The following is a 17,320-nucleotide window of genomic DNA, read 5'->3' as shown; positions in this document are numbered from 1 at the left end:
TGTCACGTCCCTGGTGATGCTATGAGATATTTCAAAGGCAGGCTGAGGACTTCAATCTTCCCAGGCCCCTGGGCTCCTTCCAGGGAGAGGCTTGCTGAGGGAGAGACTCCTGGACCTCCCCCTGTGGGGCCGGAGAGCAGCACAGTGCAGTTAACAAATGAGCCTGCCTCGCTCCTGTCCTCAGAGGATCTCAAGCCTCTCGGGAAATTCTATTGGTCCAAATGAAGCTGCTCTCAAGTGGGTCCGTGGGGTAGAGGGGCCGGCCCTAGATGTACCCACGCGTGGAGGGCTGTGGGCAGAAGTTCTGAGGAGACGGTGGGGGTGGGGAAGACGTCTTTATTGTAAGACCAGTGTCATAAGAAGATATCAGGTTGCCTAGCCCAGTCAAGAGAAAACAAACTTAGTGTCCACGCACCATCTCATACCCATTAGGATGGCTACTATCCAAAAACAAAACAAAACAGAAACAAGCACTGACAAGGATGTGGAGAAATTAGAACCCGTGAGCCCTGCTGGTGGGAATGTAAAAGCTTCTATGGAAAGCAACAGGGCAGGTCCTCAGACACTTGAAAATTGAACTACCACCCTTCCACTTCTGGGTACCTACCCAAAAGAACAGAAAGCAGGTCTCAAAGCGATCTTTGTACACCCACGGTAATAGCCGCATTATTCACGATAACTAAAACACGCAAGCAACCCAAGCATCTACGGGTGGATGAACGATAAACAAAATCTGGTTTGCACAGGTCATGGAATATCATTCGGCCTTAAAAAGGAAGGGAAGTCTGGCGCGTGCTCCGTGGATGAATCTTGAGGACATTCTGCGCAGTGAAATAAGCCAGTCACACAAGTACGAGGACGATATGATTCCACTTAGACGGGTGCTTAGGGTAGTCACGTTCGTAGAGACAGAAAGCCAAATGGCGGTTGCGAGCGGTAGTGGGGAGGGGGCAATGGGGAGTTAGTGTTTCATGGGGACGGCGGTTCAGTTTTACAACAGGAGAACTTGGGAGGTGGATGGGGGTGACAGTTGCACCACACGAATGTGTTAAATACACGTAACAATAGTTAGGGTGGCTAATTTTATGTTATGTGTACGTTATTACAATGTTTTAAGTGCCCAGACATTAAAATTAAGAGCATCCAGTCCTTATTGCCCCACCATTGACCAGACTTCACTTTTTGTTTTGTTGGGATGTGTCTCCTTTTCAGCTTAATAATTTGATGCCAATTTCATTAATGGTAGGATGAGAAAGGAGGAAAGGACAGAGAAAGGAGGCATGCAAGACGCAGGCAATTTGCCAGGACCAAAGAAGAGAAAAATAAGACAGAAGGTGCTGCCTCTGCCCCTCAGCCAGGCCCTACAGGGGCTGGGAGGTGGGCATGCCTGCCCCGTCCCAAGGGACTGTTCTTTCCTTCTGAAACTGGCCATTTAGGGAATAGAGGAGGGGGCAGGGTACACCGAGGACCAGGTTACAATCCACAAAATGTGTTATCATTGTCCTTCTGGGTTCTAAATGTTTCTTTCTATGAGTCACAAAGGTTAACTGGGAGGCTCTTGAATTAAAAACCCGCAGGGTTTTCCTTTTATAGACTGTCCTCAAGAGACCTCTCACTTGAGTGTTCCTTCTGTCCTCATCCCCAACTGGCAGCTGCACTTAGCATGTGTGTTTACAGAAATACCAGTAGTTATTGCATGTTCCTTTCCATGTGATTAAGCATTGCCATAAAGCCCAGGCTGGATTAGAAATAGACCTTTCCCTTCTGAGAAGGGCTGAAAAGAGCATAGCCGCCGGCGGTGGCAGTGGTGTGCAACTTGTGCCACCTACTGGCCACTTTGGGGATCACCTAGCAAACACTGAAGGGGTGGACCGGGCTTTGCCACCCACCAATGAACTGACCAGAAGCACTGACCCACCCACCCTGCAGGGCAGGAGGTAACTAGGAAATGCCACCAATCAACTGCCCCACCCTGGAACCTAGCTCCAGACCTGTGCTCCTTAACAAAAGGCTTCAATCACCTGAGCTATTATCTAAGGCAACAGCCCATTGAGTCTCTTGCTCCCACGAGAGGGCACTTCAGGACAAGGGGATCTTACATCACTGGAATTACTCAATGCATGTGTTCAGACTTGAAGATGAGGGACAGACACCTCACCATGACTTGCAACTATAGCATTTGCCAGGTAACATTTGACAAATAGGTTTTGATCCTTTGACCCTCGTAACAGTTGTATGAGATACGTTCTCTTATTTTAGAGGTGAGGAAACCAGGAGTTTCAATCACTGGGTTAAATACCTTTCAAACACACAGAGGGAAAGGTCAGGGTACCTGCTGAGAAGTGAAACTATAATATAATAGTTCCTTTTTGGTCTGTTTTCCAAAGCAAACACACCAACATAAAGATATCCAAGTGTTGTCTTCACAGTTTGGAAGATCCTATTTAAAAGTTCCACAAGCAAATGAACATCCCCAGCTTTGCAACCATGGCCTCATTTCTTGGCTCATTTCAACAAAGATGAAAATTGACCACCATCTGGGTCCCAGCAGAGCAGCTGGTGGAAATGACTTCATCACCTACCTTATGGTAGGGATACTCTTGATGCCAAAAAACTAATTTTAAATAATGGAAATTTGCCACCACTGAGGACATTCATGTTCTGAAGCCCATTCACAAAGAATTTGTAATTAATAATGATTAATAATAATCTGGGGCAACCCCAGGCCGCACCTCATCTGTCTCCCTTCCTTCAGGGACCACTCCTCTGCGCTGCCTCATGTCCCGTGTCTTGAAAGCGAACTTGGTTTTTCATATATTTTGTCCTCTAGTTACCTCAGGTGGGAGGGTAAATTCAGTCCCTCTTACTTCACTCATGCGGGAGCAGAGGTGCAGAGCAATGATTCTTGACATTGAAGAATTGGAGCTGTACTCTGCCTGTCAACCATGCAGGAGACACTCCCCATCGGTGTCTCTCGAGCCCCCCAACACATGGTTGTTCCTAATGCGTGTGATAGACGGACGGTGGTCCTGTTCCTTCCTGCCCCTGTAGCCGCACATCCACGTCCTTGCCATGGCCTCATGGTGGGTGGAGCGTATTTCCCCACGCTGGAAAGATGGAGCTGGCCTGGGACTTGCAGCCTGACAAAGGCAGAGGTTTGTGATGGGCTCCCTGGCCAGCCTCGGACATGCACAGCAGCCGGAGGGGCCGTCTCCTGGCCTCTGCAGACTGAGCTTCTCCGCTGGGCCCCTAAGGGCGGTTCCTGCAGAAGGCTTCGATGGCTGTTTCAGCTGGGAGCACAGGGGGTCGTCATGCAGAGCAAGTCTGCATTCAGATGTTGAGTGCGGCTTGGTCCCAACTGCACTGCACAAAGTAAAAAAATTAAAAAGAAATTGGTACTGGTCTGAGAGCTCTGGTCACAGCAGTGCTTGAAATTCTAGTAGGATCCAGCTTGTCTCGCTAACAAGAAGGACCTGAAGCAACACTAAGGAGACCCTCACTGGGAGGACGAGCAGCCAGGCATCAAGACCCCGTTAAGAGGGTGAAAAGACAAACTACAGACTGCTAGAAAATATTTGCAAAGGACCTGTATCTAGAATATATAAAAAGCTCTCAAAATACAACAGTAAAGAAAGGAATGATTCAATTAGAAAAGATGTGAACAGACATTTCACCAAAGAGGCTACATGGATGGTGGACACACGTGGAAGATGTTCAACATTTTAATCTATTAGGGAAATGCCATTCAAACCATGATAAGAGTCAAAATAAAAGCTAATGATAACACCAAATGCTGGCAATGGCGTGGAGAACCTGGATCACTCAGACGCTGCCGGTGGAGATGCAAAATGATAGGACCACTTTAGAAGAAAATAGCAAATGCTCACAAAGCGAAATACGCACTTTACCACGCGGCCATGGAGCACTGCAGAGCAATAAAAAGGATGAACTCTTGATTTATGCAACCAACTGGATAGTTCTCAAAGGAATTATGCTAAGTGGAAAAAAAGCCAATCGCATAAGATTATGTGCTATCTGCTTCCATTTACATAATAAATTTGAAATAAAATTAAAGAGATGGAGACGAAATTGGTTGTTACTGGGGTTGGGGGGGATACTCTAAAAGACTAGCATGAAGGAACCTTGTTATGGAACTGCTCTGAATCTTGACTGGTCTGTCTCTTGATGGTGGTCACACAGGTGCACACATGTGAAAAACTTGCATAGAACTAAAGACACACATAAGCAAGTGTGTGTAAAACTGGTGATACCTGAATAAAGTCAACAGATTGTACCCACGTCCATTTCCTGTTGTGATACTGCGCTATAGCTATGCAAGTTTGTACTATTGGGGGACTTTGGTGAAAGTTATACAGGATCTGTTTTATTTCTTACAACTGCATGTAAATCCACAATTATCTCAAAATATAAAAATTAGAATTTTTTAATCTTAAAATGATCATAGCTAAACAGAAATAAGAGAGTAAAATAAACTACACGAGTTCCTTTCATTATGCAGGAGGAATTCGTCAGCTTTAAGTTTGTGTTTTGATATGTGGCTGTATTGCTTTCATCTGGAATCATTAGCTGATTTGGTTAAACACAAGATGAGTGTCAAAGCGGAGATAACGTTGGGATAAGAGGAGGTGAGTCCAGTACTCAGGCTGGGACACTAAATGCCCTCCCCTTGAGACCCATCATCTTTTCCTTGAGTGCCTTTTATAGACCAAAGAGCAGTTCCTGGTGGAATGGTGTGAGGTCATCAGTGACTCATGTCAAGGGCTCCGGAATCTTGGAAGCCATTTGATTCCAAAGACCCGGCTACAGTCAGTGTTCTTCTCACACTGTTCTGAGGCTGTGCTCCGGGTAAGCGTGAGGGGCCTAGATCCTGAAAGAGCCAGGAAGTGCGCTCTGGGTGAGTGTCTCTCACTTCTGCACTAGACTGAATATGTAAGGCCAACCAGCTTGGCCCTCATAGAAGGGCGACTGAGGCTCAACCCTCGCTGCCCCTGGCCATTCTTCCCTTGAGCACTGGTCAGATACGAGTCCTAATCCCAAATCCCAAGTGCTCTAACCTCGGTCAAGGAACAAATCCTACACAAGTTAAGTCACCATTTCCTTATCTGTAAATCATGTAAGTTATACACCTTACCTCATAGATCATTATAAGAATTGAATGAGGTCATTCTTTTTGCCTTGATCAATGTTGGAAGTTCAATAAGCAACCAATAACTGTTAGCTACTGTTGCCATTTTAATTATTATTAGGTTTCACAAGGAGCAGGTTAAGCAATAGAAATGGCCTGGTCAGAATCAGATTGAGTCCCTTCCGGTTTTTTCATATGCAGAGAAGACAGGATCCCTCTGGGCTCCACATCAGCTGCCTCGGAGACTGCTCCAAGCCAACAGGACCCAGGAACGGAGAGTCAGAAGAAAAGGGCGTGCATGGAAGGGAAGGCAGGTGTGTGTGGTCGTCTGGCTTCTACCCACAGTCTCTGAATGTTCGAAGTTGACAGAACACCATGGCTCCAACTTTATGTCTCCTTCCTCCTCTCGGCTCTCATGTGTTTGGCTCTGCCTAGGCAGGGGAAAGCGCTTTCAGGGTGAGACAGGGAAGTCCCTATCCTGTGCACTTTCGAGGTATTAAAGACAGCTAGGACTAGAGAATTTTACATCTGTCTCTATAGAGGTATCCTTTAGGCAGAACAATCCATGGAAAGAGGCACAGGAGAGCAGCTTTTGCCTAGCAAAGAAAGGGATATAATAACTCAATTCCTACCCTCCTTTATAGACAAGTGCAAGGGGGTGATGGTCATTCTCTCATCCCTCCAGATGTCACATGCAAAATTCTCAAGGTGAGTGGGAAAGAAAGAGCCTAGCGTTTCCCAAGGGGGTCCTCCCGCCATGATGATATGGGGTCCGTCCTCTCTCTCTGCAGCTCCACGGAATAGGAGCCCTCTGGCCTCCAGTTCTGCCTCTTCAGAGGCTGTCCCTAAGCAGAGAGCCAGGAGAATGAGAGGCCGGAAGAGGAGGAAATTGATGGATGTCAAGGCAGGTATGTGTCCTCGGGTATGCCTCAGCTTCCCTGCACCGAAGTGTCACTACTGCTGAGTGACCACTTATCATCTTGTCTGCACAAGACTGAGTCCAGTGTTCAGAGCGAGCTGCAAGGCAAGGACTCCACTTCTCAGGCTCACTCAGAATCTTTTGTTTCTGCAGCTGCCCAGGTGAGCAGCGTCCCGGCCTCCAACTCCACCACCTCAGAAGCTATATCTGAGCTGAGGTCCTGGAAGAAGAGGGGACAGAAGAGGAACATATGGACGGTCAATCATGTTGAGGGAACAAAACTCAGGATGAACAAGAGGAGAAGACCCAGTTACCGTCCTGAAGACCAAGAAGCATTCTACCGACTTCTGGGTGTGTGCTCTGAGCGGGTGGAGTGTTCAGGGCCCCTCCGAGCTGAGTCATTTTGGAGGCAGGGGCTCTGGGGTCATGCTCAAACTTCCCCCTGGGCTCTAAGCTGTCAGGTGTCCGGGCGGCACAGACACAGAGCAACCCTGCTTCTGCGGCGGGGCTGGCAGGTTTTTCCTCTCTGAGACAAGTTCTTGGAGGGAGAGCGAGGAGGCTACAGTGAAGAGTACTCTACGGTCAAGACATTTCGGAACAAACCAAGGGGTCCATCCTCTGCCCACTGAGATGCATTTGTGTATTCCCTCCAACTAAGATTGTAGAGATTAGTGATGGAAAGACAACCTAGATCTTGCTGTCTTTACGTTCAAGGTGGGAGGAGACAAAAAACAAACCCATACAGAAATAAGTTGCTCTCAACCATGACGACGGCAGAGAAGTAACGTTTTTCAAAGGCAACAGTGCCTGGAGATGGAGCATGAGCAAGGACAGGGGAGCTCTATGCAGTGGGGTACTCAGGGAAAGTCTGTCTGAGAAGGTGCTATCAGGCCCAGAGGCAGGATTTAGTGTGATAGGTTTGGGGACAGCACTGAGATCACATTGTCCAATACAGCGTTCATTAGCCACATGTAGCTATTAAAAGCTTATTTAACTCATTTAAAATTACAGTTAAAAATTCAGTTTCTCAGTCTCATGAGCCACATTTCAAGTGTGCCGTAGCTTGATGCCACACATGGCTAATGGCTACCACACTGAACAGTGCAGATCTAGAACACTGTTATCATCACAGAAAGTTCTATCGCAGAGAGCCAGACTGACTGGAGAAGTGTTGAGGAGGACGGAATGATCCTTGACTCCTCCATCCTCCCTGCTGTGCAAGTGTCATTGTCCCAGGCCAGGAGCGAGAGATAGATAGCACCCAGCATTATCAGGTTTCCCCTGGAAAATCGTACCTCCAGGGGACAACTCAAATTCCAGACGAGCCTTCTGGGAGTGGGGGAGGCCAGGTCATTATCTGCAGGAAGCAAGGGGATCCAGGAGAACGAGGGCAGGATGCCCACCACCCCTAAGGGCTGCAAACTGACTGCCACAGACTCAGGGCGCTCAGTTAATGGGAGGCGGGAGAAAGCTTTGCACTGGTCACAGCATGATAAAGTGACAAGGATGGGTGTGGTGTCACAGAGACCATGGCTACATCCAAGCTCTGGCTTAAGGCAAATGTATTAAGCATTGAGGCCGGGTCACATCTCTGTGATCAACAAATGTATCCCCGCCCATCACATGGAAGTTAAATTACAATAGCGAAATCCATGCCCCACAGCTGAAACTCAACCACACAGGCCTCCCGGAAGGAATAGCCGTGGTCACAAATAATAAGGTTCACAACGCTTCTGGCAGAAAGGAGGCTGCCTCCACTTCTGGGAGACAAAGGAACTTGGGGAGGCTCTGGATTTCCTCCTCCCCTCTGCAATGTCCCACAGCCCTTCACTTGTTTCTCCCAGAAGGGCTGCTCCAAGGCCCTCATCACTTCTCCCTTCCTTTGCAGAGGATCCCGTGATCCAGAGCTTCTTGGAAGCTGACATTTTCCTCAAAGTATCTGATAAGGTATCTGTAGCACCAAAACGATGAGGGACCGAGGGGTCCACAGAGTCACCACCCCATGGGGGCAGGAACAGAGAACTAGATTTCTGGCCAGGTGGGAGAGGCCCTGGAGAGACCTGCTCTCAGGGTCAGAGAAGCAAAGGACATGGCACCCATGGCCTGCCCTGCCCACAGGCATCTTATCCTGGCCTCCAGTCCATTCCTCTCCACATGTCAAAGGGCCTCAGCACAGCCCACCCTGAGGGGTTCCCACCATGGCCGTTGGATGGGGCAGGACCCGTGGCCCATGCGAGACACTCTCACCCCCTCTATTTATCCCTCACCTGCCCTCCGCGTCCACACAGTACCTGCTTTCCATGGTGGTGGAATACTTTGGCCGTGTAGGGCTGCCTGGACACCTCTACAACAGGATCCACTTCTTCCTGGCCCTGTGAGTGCCTCCTCGGGGACCTGCTCTCAATTCTGCCCAGCTCCCCCCATCGCACAGCCTCACCACCCCATCAGGATGGCTTGGCCATGCCTATGAGCCCAAGGGTTTCAACTGGTGGTTCCTCATGGCCACAGAGCAGACAAGGCTTTTAGGGGGTCACACGGTCATAGGGGAGGGAAAGGCAATGAGTAAGGTCCTAAAATCGTGAAAGTAGCCAAGAAACATCACTTGCTGCTCAGACACGGAGTGACCTGAGGGAGGAAGCCCCAGGGAAATGGCAGGGAGCCAGAAGCTTGGCCTGGCCCATGCAGGCTTGGTCCTGAGGATGGTCCTACTGTCTCTCTGGAGCCGGGCTCCCTGCGGATAGGGCTTCCCCGACCCTCCTTCCTGGATAGACTGCCCTGGGCCCTGGGTCCTCCAGTGTGACCTCTGCAGCCTCTCCCCGCTGCACTGCCTGAGGCTGGCAGCCATCATTCAGGCCTGACAAGCTTCCCCTCTTTTGCCATGGCAGCTACATTGCCTCCGACATGGAGGAGGACAACCCCACATCCAAACGGAGCATCTTCCAGTTCCTGCTGGGCAGGGAGCACTGGCCGGACCTCTACAAGGAGTTCCTGAAGTTGAAGGTGGAGTTCTTCCATGCAATGGGGCACCGAGCCTGGGTCACCCCGGAGTTGTGTGAGGAGGTCTGTTGGGGACGAGGGCCAGGGGGCGCACCCCAGTGGTGGGGCTGGACCCTTCCTCCAGGTGCTCACATTGCTGTTTCCATTTCAGATCCAGGCCCAGAACCCACATCACTGGGTCTGGAGTCGGGAGCGCCAGTGTGCCCCCTAGGTCCCCAGGGAACAGAGCGGGGGGCTGCAGGTAGTCCAGGTGAGTGTGGGTGCTCTGGGGCTCTGCAGGGTCGGACATCCCCACCTTCTGTGCCCCTGCAGTCACCTCCTGGGCTAGCGGGCATGAAGGGGAAACAGAACAGCATCCCTTCATGCATATTAGCACAGTAAGGGCTCTGTGAACTCCAATGATAAAGAAAGTAATTACCTGTGTTTATATCAAAACTCTCCAAATGAATTTGACTATGGAATCATGTATGCAACACCAGATCCCAATTTGCATATCAAAAAATTTTGTTACGAAAACTCTTGGAAATGCTGATCTAAGTAATGAAAACCTCTGTAGGGTTTTGATTTGAGTTGAAAATTTCAAACAAATAAATGCAAGACACTGAAGTCACCCTTTCTGGAAAGGGGGCTGTTACCTTGGTGGCTCTTGGGAGGGAAGAGAGATTAATTTCAGCATTCATCAAAAGTGGTATGTGTTTTGCTCCCACATGAAGCAAGCTTAGTAGCTGGGTCCCTGAAGGATATGTCAGAGTCTCATCTTGTCACAGGCAGAAGGAGCTCCTAGGGCTCCTGGTCTCGGCAAAAATCAGATTGCTGGGGGAAAAGGGGCACAAGCACCTGGAGAACTGGGAGGAAGCACATAATAGATGACACATTTATAGAAAATGACTGCTTAACCAGCATCACGAACTCTTTAGAATGTGTTTTCTTTTGTTTAAATTTGGTTTTTATATTTGCGTTTACTTGAAATTGGGGGAAACCTTTGGTGAAATGCAGAAGGAACCCTTTGCCTGGGGGAGGCAGCTATACCAGAAAAACCTTGTAAACTGAGCCAACCCCGCCTCTTTGCAGGGTGTGATGGAGCCTATTCTGACCCTAGGAAAAAGAAGGTCAAGTGTGTTCTGTGATAAACCAAGTTTGGGATAAAGTTTAATTCATCCACAGGCTTCTTATTTGAGGACCAACAGCTACTATATATGCCAGAATCTCAAATTCCAAAGAAAATTGCATTATCACCACAATAAAAAAAAGAGACAAATAGTGGTTACAGGGGCCGCTCTTGGATCTGGTCACTTACACAAGCAATGAGGGTGGCAGCTGATTTTGCCTGAGCCCCTTTCCCACACGCACCTGTGGTGAGGTGCTCAGAACTTCCTCACTTGGGAGTTTGCCTTCTGCGCTGACCTCGCTTTCTTTTCTTGTAGCTCCCGCCCATCCCCTGCCTCCCCCTGCCCCAACACCAAGCCGCTGCCTCCTTCCCAGGCTCCGGGAGCCACAGAGGGACAGCACTGGGCCTCCAGTTTTCCTCAGGCCTTCAGGAAGGAGGGTGCAGGGACAACCAGGACTACGGCAGTCTGAATGGCTTCCCCACCTTCCAGTGGGGGTCAGCCAGCAAAGGCCCTGACCCCTGGGTAACCTGGAAAGATGTAGTAGTAACATGGAGGGGGGACCAAAGGAGCCAAGAGACCAGAGCAGGAGCCTCTGTGGAGACTGAGAACAGGCAGAGGGAGAAGAAACCGAAAGTCTGGGAAGAGGTCTGGATCACTGGGGAGGCCAAAGAAACAGCTAGAAGATGGTAAGGAAAAGAGGAGGAGACAGGAAGGGGAGAAACACGTGAGGAGAAAGGATACAGGATGTGGCCAGCCCATCCTAGACAATCAGCATCTTGGGGACAGTGGTCCTTGGAGCCCTTCCTGACACTCTGCTAGAACAGAATGAAGCAATGCTGGGGAATTCCAGCCACAGACTAGAGGGAGGCACGGAGCTCACTGATGTGTGGGTCTAAGGCTGAAACAAGAGAGGGAGTAAGAGGTAATTAGAAACTGTCTAGCCCTTCACCACTATTTCCCATGGAAATGCCTGATTTGCCTCGAAACTTCTTATAACTACAAGGTTCCCAGGAACCTCACAGTCAAGCCCAGATAGAATATCCAGTCTTGTAAAAAGCTGACTCCTTTCGGGAAGCAGTACAGTTGCTCTTCAACCCTCTCCATCCCATGAGGGCTTAGCATTTTGAGTCCTCTGGAACTTTCCAGTTGCAAATAATCACAGTACTTCTGTCTGTGACACCTAGTCTTTCCAGCCCCTGAAGGCCAAGGTAGAAACACTTAAGCTAAGAGGTGGTTTCTCTCCTCACTCATGCATCTAGTGACTTCCCGGGGAAGTTTGGCACAATACGGGGCCAACCCACGTCGTTCCACTTACTCAGCTGATAAAGACTGTGTTCTTCTTAGTCAGTGAGTCCTCTCAGTGCATTATGGAGAAACCCGAGGCCACTCAGGGGGGTCACTGCCTCTGTGGCCTGAGGTTGGTAGCATCCAGATGAGTTGGTACATGGATTACAGGACTGTCACAAAATCTTGGGAGTATCAGAGCACACCTGAGGGTTTGATCATGGAAAAGGAAGTGAACAGCACTGGGAGCTCAAGAGATAGCCAAGGGGCTGGAAATTCCATGAGCAAAACCAGGGGAAACCAAGTGGTGGTGAGTGGTTTTTACAGGACTTGGGGATGGGGCTAAGTTCACACCTGGGTCATTGTGTCTCACATAACAGCGCAGCGTTTGCTAAGGGACTCAAGCAGAAAGGGTGTTGATGAAGGGGAGTAGATGGAAATGTTTGGGGAGCAGCAGGCTGAGAAGCCCCTGCAAAACTACAGAACCCGTGGGTGGGGGGCACCTGTCACAGCTGGCAGTAGCTTCCCGCAGCCAGGTGCATGCCATCTGCCCTCCTGCCCGCCCGTGACCAGTGAAGGAGAGTAACGGCTTGGCCGCCGTCTCCACCTCAAGGCCTCGCATGCGCATCTCTCACTGGCTTCTCACAGTGGCACACTCTTACCTGGCCTCACACGGGAAACAGCTGGAGGCTGAGCAAAGAGAGGACGACGGGGTGAAGATACTGAGGTGACATCCAGCCCAGGCAGAGGGCACAGTGAGATGACCCACAGATTAAAGAAGCAGAGAGGGAGTCTGGAGCAAGATGACACTGGACAGCACCCATACCGCCCTCTGGGGTTTTGCAAAAATTTCATAAAGTGGGGGTCAGGGCTCCTCTCATCTAGATCTTACCGGACAGAGATTCTGCAGCTAGGGATGTTAATTACAATGGATTTGCTAATGATTCTTCCTTCAACAGTTGAAGAGCTGTGTATATTTACCCACATTTCCAGTTGATGAGACTATCTTCTTAGTCTCTGGAATGGTACACAGTAAGCAAACAGAAGTCTTGATTAAATGAAAAATAGGCACGAATATGAACACAAGACAAATGAAAGAACGTGGGTAGCACTAACTAGCTTCCAAACACTGTCCCTGTGGTAAGTCCCGCCAGTGACATGATTACCCAGATCACGATCTAGCACGTCTGGGTTCTGGAAGCCCATGGACTACAGCTCCCACAAGGCAGCATACCTAAATTTAAGACCAGAGATGGATCTATTAACTACAGAGACAAGGCAACAGATCGCACACCTAAGTATTGGAGTACAAGCGGTGGAAATTATGAACATGCAGTTATTCATAGATTTTCACTGATTTTATTGAACCTAGTATAAATTTTTTTCTAAATTTCCTATTTCATGTTATAATGTACCACAGAACAGGAAGAAATATCTTTAGCTAAAAGACATTTTAAATTAAGATAGTGATTATATGACCAAGAAAGCAGCACAGAGACTAACTCAATCTAACTCCAAGAAACTACACAAAGGTCTTTGTTTTTCTAAAGATGCACAGAGAAGGGCAGGGTCCACAAACTCGGCGGTGCAACATCCTCCTAATTTACATTAATCTGCCTCTTTCTCAGCATTTCCTACACTAAGAGAGGCAATAATGAACCAGATTCGGGGGTTTGAAGCAGTATGGTCTGAAAGCCCAGGCTTGTTAGGGGTTGTGACGGGAGCAGTGCAGCCTTGGGCCAGCCACCTCCCTCCCTAAGCCTCAGGGGTCTCAGCTGTAGAAAGAGGGCCAGAGAGATCATCCAGTGATGACCTTTTATGCAGCTGCCTGAAGACTGAAGGTCCTGCTACCTGGGGTAACAATGCCTACTCCCCATCCCGGCCTCCCTTTCATTCAAGGACAGAACATGGAGCAAAGCAAGAGGATGGCCAACAGGCAAGTCCATCCTTATCCACAAGCAAAAAGTTAGGATATGGCTTTAGGGGCTTTTCTTTCAATTTAGCAAAAAAACCTTCCCCACAGCTTGTGACTAATGAGAAGTAATGTATTTCAGAGTTGGGTAAACCTGGCTGGCCCTGGCAAGCAGGAAAAAGCCAGTCACCTGGGAACCTGTGTAAACTACATGAGTATCCGCAGGGTGACTGCTAACAGAGGCCTCTAGCCTGGGTACACCTTCTTAGTAGCTGCCCCTCTAACCTCCCCTCTGCTTCCTTCCACTGCTGGTTGAATACTGCAGACATTGGGGGTACAAAGGGGACCAAATCCTGTCCCCTCCCCCATAGCTGAATTGGAGAGCTCTTCATACAAGTAGGCATTTCCTACAAAATGTGGTATGAGGATGGTGGAACCCAGAAGACGAGCCCCCAACCAGAGGCATGTTAAGTCTGTGTGCTGCCAACCAAGTCTTCCTGGTTTGGATCTCAAATTGGTCCGTGGCCTTCAGCTTCACTCAGCTGCCCAGCATCCTTTCCTGACTTTGGTCTATTCCTGTCCTCGGACTGGGCTTTCACGTGGCTTTCCTCAGAATCCATGGTGCACACACAATCCACTCCTCTGGCAATTCCTGCCTTGGCTCCACATGCTGGGGCTTCTACTCAGAATCCTGGCTCCCAAACTCTGGCCTGTGCCCAGCAGGCACCCAGGCCTCCCACCGAGTGGGTCTGTGCACTGACCATCAAGCTGAGAGATGAGAAGCCCCTTCCTCCTTGCTTCCTCTGGGCTGTCAGATTTCTGAGCGGGGATCACCATAAGCTATGAAGTCAGCTGGTTTCTAGACAAAGGGTAAAAAAGTGGCCTTACTCAAGATTGGGCAGCACTGAGGAAAGCTCTGCAGGGCTTAACCCAATGGACACTCTTGCTAGGGTCTGGCATCCATGCCTCAGAGCTGCCCACAAGTTCAGGCCTTCACCTCTTCACACGACATCTTACTCAAAGGAGGGGCACAGATATCAGCACCCCCTGCCCCAGGAGACAATAATCTCTCTGAGTATGCGTGTATGTAACTACTATTTAATTATGTCCATCTATGGAAGCATTTATAGCTGTATGAAGTAGAAAAGATGAACGCAGGATACGTTAGGAACCATATTATGACAGACATTAAGCAACTAGTACTCACAAGTGTCCGGTTCTTCTCCCCTTCATGGACACATGGAAGAGTAGGGTCACGAGGTTGAGCAATTTGACTACTTCCTGCCAACAGGCTATGACTGGAAGTGACATGTGCCATTTCTGGGCCAAAACCCTTAGGAGCTGGAAGCACTTCTCCAGCTCTTGTCTTAACTTTGAGGAAGCTGAAATATTCTGGTGAGAGCTACTCTCCCAATTTTTTGAGAACCATAAATAACCAGAATTTATTTGATGATCCTAGCATGTCTGCTCAAAAGACTGCCCAGAATACCCTCTTTACTCCCTGTACCTAAACACTAGGTCCAAACTATAAAGACAATGCTGTGTCCAGGCCATCTGCAATCTTTTATTCTGCCCTCTCTCTTAGAAAGCCTGATTTTTGCTTTTGTTGACAACATTCTAATGACTGTTCTCCTTCATATATGAGAATACATAGTGTGCAAGTAATGGTCTCTCAAGTTCTCCTTCAGAGAAAAGAATACAAATTATAAACAACTGAGACTGAAGACAGCAACAGTTGCCCAGATACTGAGTTCTTTAAATCTAAATTCAAATGGAATTTCTATCATCTACCATTTTAATTGTTTTCTTTTAGTTTTAATTATAAGAAAAGCTAGCTAAGTGTGAAAGGGAAGCACATTTCACCCTCCCAGGCAGCCACATCTTGCCTATGCTGTACATGCAGGAACAAGTCCCTGGGACAAGCACGCAGCTGGAATACTGAGTCTAGAGAGAACCCATCGTCTCTAGAGGCGTGCCCCACCCCCCCAAGCCCCCGCAGAAGCAAATGCCACACGGGTTTTTGACAAAATCTCAATGGAAACATTTCTATTTGCTTTGATTTTTACACTGAAAGCTAAACAGCAAAATTCAGGATGTGGAAATGTGAAATCACTGAATGGATCTTGCTGTTTCTACCAGTTTAGGGTCCCACTAGCCATTCCGGAAGCATAAGGCACATGTCAGGATCTGGACAGCAGGGAGTTTTCTTCTTCCTGTATGGGAAATCTGAAGCTGGAGGCATCTGTATGTGAATATCTTTCATTGTTATTTAGTCTACAAACTCTTGATACAGTCTCTAAATCTTGGGTGGAAATGAACCATCATTTATTTTTAAATGCAATTTCTGAAGACCTCTCTATACTGGAAACTGCGTATTTTCTCCACTTAGAGCAGGCTTCGCGTTGAGCGATTCTTCATTAGGGTATAAATGTCCTCCTGTTGAAGGTGACTGCTCATACCACGAGGATGCCTGGCACTGCCACAGAAAGTACACACTAATTTTAGACAGGAAAACTGCAACATCTTAGGAGATGCTAAAAGCCATTTTCTTGCTGCAGAAAGTAAAACTTGATGACGGAGTTTTTTAAAAACCTTGCGAATTTGAACATAGTCACTTCATCAGAATCACCATAGTTGAAAGACTTTAAAAATGAATATCCACCCCAGCCCCCACTGCTCTACTCTCTGCAATCCCAAACTAAAATAATCAAGAGCTTTGAAAACAAACCAAAAAACTTTATTTACAAAAGTAAATTTTAACTCACTTTTATAGATCATATAATGTTAATGCTGACAGCAACAGAGCCTCTGGAATATTTAAAACACTTGGATTTTAAAATACATTGAGGTTTGTGCAGCTCATTTCCCCCTAGTTGTATTATAAAACTTATAAACGTTTCTTTAGCTTTGTTGTTTGGTCATGTTTTTGTGCAGAAGTCACGTTTCAGGGTAGGTTTACCACCAGACATGATCACATAACCATTGGCTGTGGATTTCCAAGAAGCAAAGGAGCCAATCTTAGTAAAGCTCGCACTGGCATTTTCAGCTGTTTAAATTTGAAGAGGAGTTCAGCAAAGCTTGTGTTCCCTAAAGAAATGGAAATGGGGGGGAAAAGTCACACTTCTAAATAAATTCAGCTGTACACCCCTTTCAAGGAAGCTTCAGATACACAATCACATTTAAAGCTGACATTCTTCCCTTTGAAAACAGCTTCCCAAAGATAATATTTAAATTATGAATTTCCCAAATGCACTGTAAAAAATAATTTGATATAAAAATGCAAATGTTTCCATTCTGTACATCAGAAAGTGACCTGTAACTACATCTGAAACTATTAATATTTAATTATCTATTACTTACATATAATTAATAAACATGCCTGTCTACTTTCAACTACCATAATCTATACACTCCAATACGTATCTAAAAAAAACCCACAGGCTTAAAATGAGAAATACAAGTTAATCTAAATTAACCTAATGCCTCAACCTCTAAGAAGCAAAGGTTCTCAACCGTGGTCCCACCAAGATTCCAGCATAATTCATGTGGACTACAGCCTGGACATCTGGAGGTCTGAAGGCTGCCCGGGTGATTCTGGTGCACAGCCAAGGTCAAGAACCACTGCTCTAAAGGAAGTAGAAGGGTCTAGCCTGAAGATCCTATTAAGCATCATCTTCCTTTTTGCCTCCATCCCACCACATACAACTGTGCACTACTCCCTCTCTCCTAGCCCCAATATACATGCATGTATGTGCTCCCTGTGACTCTAGGCCACAGCAAGCATCCTAGCAGACATGCAGACAGCAGAGGGGACATGATCACAGGATCTCATGAAGATGAACAGAGAAAAATCTCACAATGTGATCAAGTGGCTTTCTGATTAAGGTACAACTAACACAAGAAAGAGCTTTGCTACACAGAATATGAGGGAGGCAACTATTTCTCCTAAGTAT

General features: G+C 47.7%; 2 protein-coding genes across 7 annotated transcripts in view; one reads left to right on the top strand and one right to left on the bottom strand.

The window, feature by feature from the left end:
• Window positions 1–5,906: 5,906 nt before the first annotated feature.
• Window positions 5,907–9,273, top strand: LOC148109688 (putative speedy protein E7). Its single transcript, XM_087863200.1, has 6 exons — window positions 5,907–6,054; window positions 6,219–6,416; window positions 7,954–8,012; window positions 8,354–8,439; window positions 8,951–9,125; window positions 9,214–9,273. Exons 1-6 carry the CDS (start codon window positions 5,907–5,909, stop codon window positions 9,271–9,273), a joined length of 726 nt encoding a protein of 241 aa, XP_087719326.1.
• Window positions 9,274–16,082: 6,809 nt separating this feature from the next.
• ANAPC1 (anaphase promoting complex subunit 1) overlaps window positions 16,083–17,320 on the bottom strand; it is a 94,314-nt gene continuing 93,076 nt past the window's right edge. For all 6 annotated transcript variants that reach the window (XM_045808939.2, XM_045808938.2, XM_045808941.2 and 3 more), the window contains one exon: window positions 16,083–16,454. In XM_045808939.2, the coding sequence (XP_045664895.2) occupies window positions 16,339–16,454 (116 nt within the window). In that variant the 3' untranslated portion in view covers window positions 16,083–16,338. The remainder of the gene's footprint in view (window positions 16,455–17,320) is intronic.

The sequence above is a fragment of the Ursus americanus genome, chromosome 7 (genome assembly GCF_024610735.1).
Source record: "Ursus americanus isolate L20-20 chromosome 7, mUrsAme1.1.p, whole genome shotgun sequence".
Classification (NCBI taxonomy): Eukaryota; Metazoa; Chordata; class Mammalia; order Carnivora; family Ursidae; genus Ursus; species Ursus americanus.
This window is presented reverse-complemented; position numbering and strand designations above follow the sequence as displayed.

What these genes read in the sequence shown, in the direction of transcription:
- LOC148109688 (XM_087863200.1), top strand. Translation starts at nt 5,907, where the DNA reads ATGATATGGGGTCCGTCCTCTCTCTCTGCAGCTCCACGGAATAGGAGC. An exon ending in ATCCACTTCTTCCTGGCCCT is followed by an intron (nt 8,440 to 8,950) that starts GTGAGTGCCTCC and finishes TTGCCATGGCAG; the next exon opens with CTACATTGCCTCCGACATGG. An exon ending in CCCCGGAGTTGTGTGAGGAG is followed by an intron (nt 9,126 to 9,213) that starts GTCTGTTGGGGA and finishes TTTCCATTTCAG; the next exon opens with ATCCAGGCCCAGAACCCACA.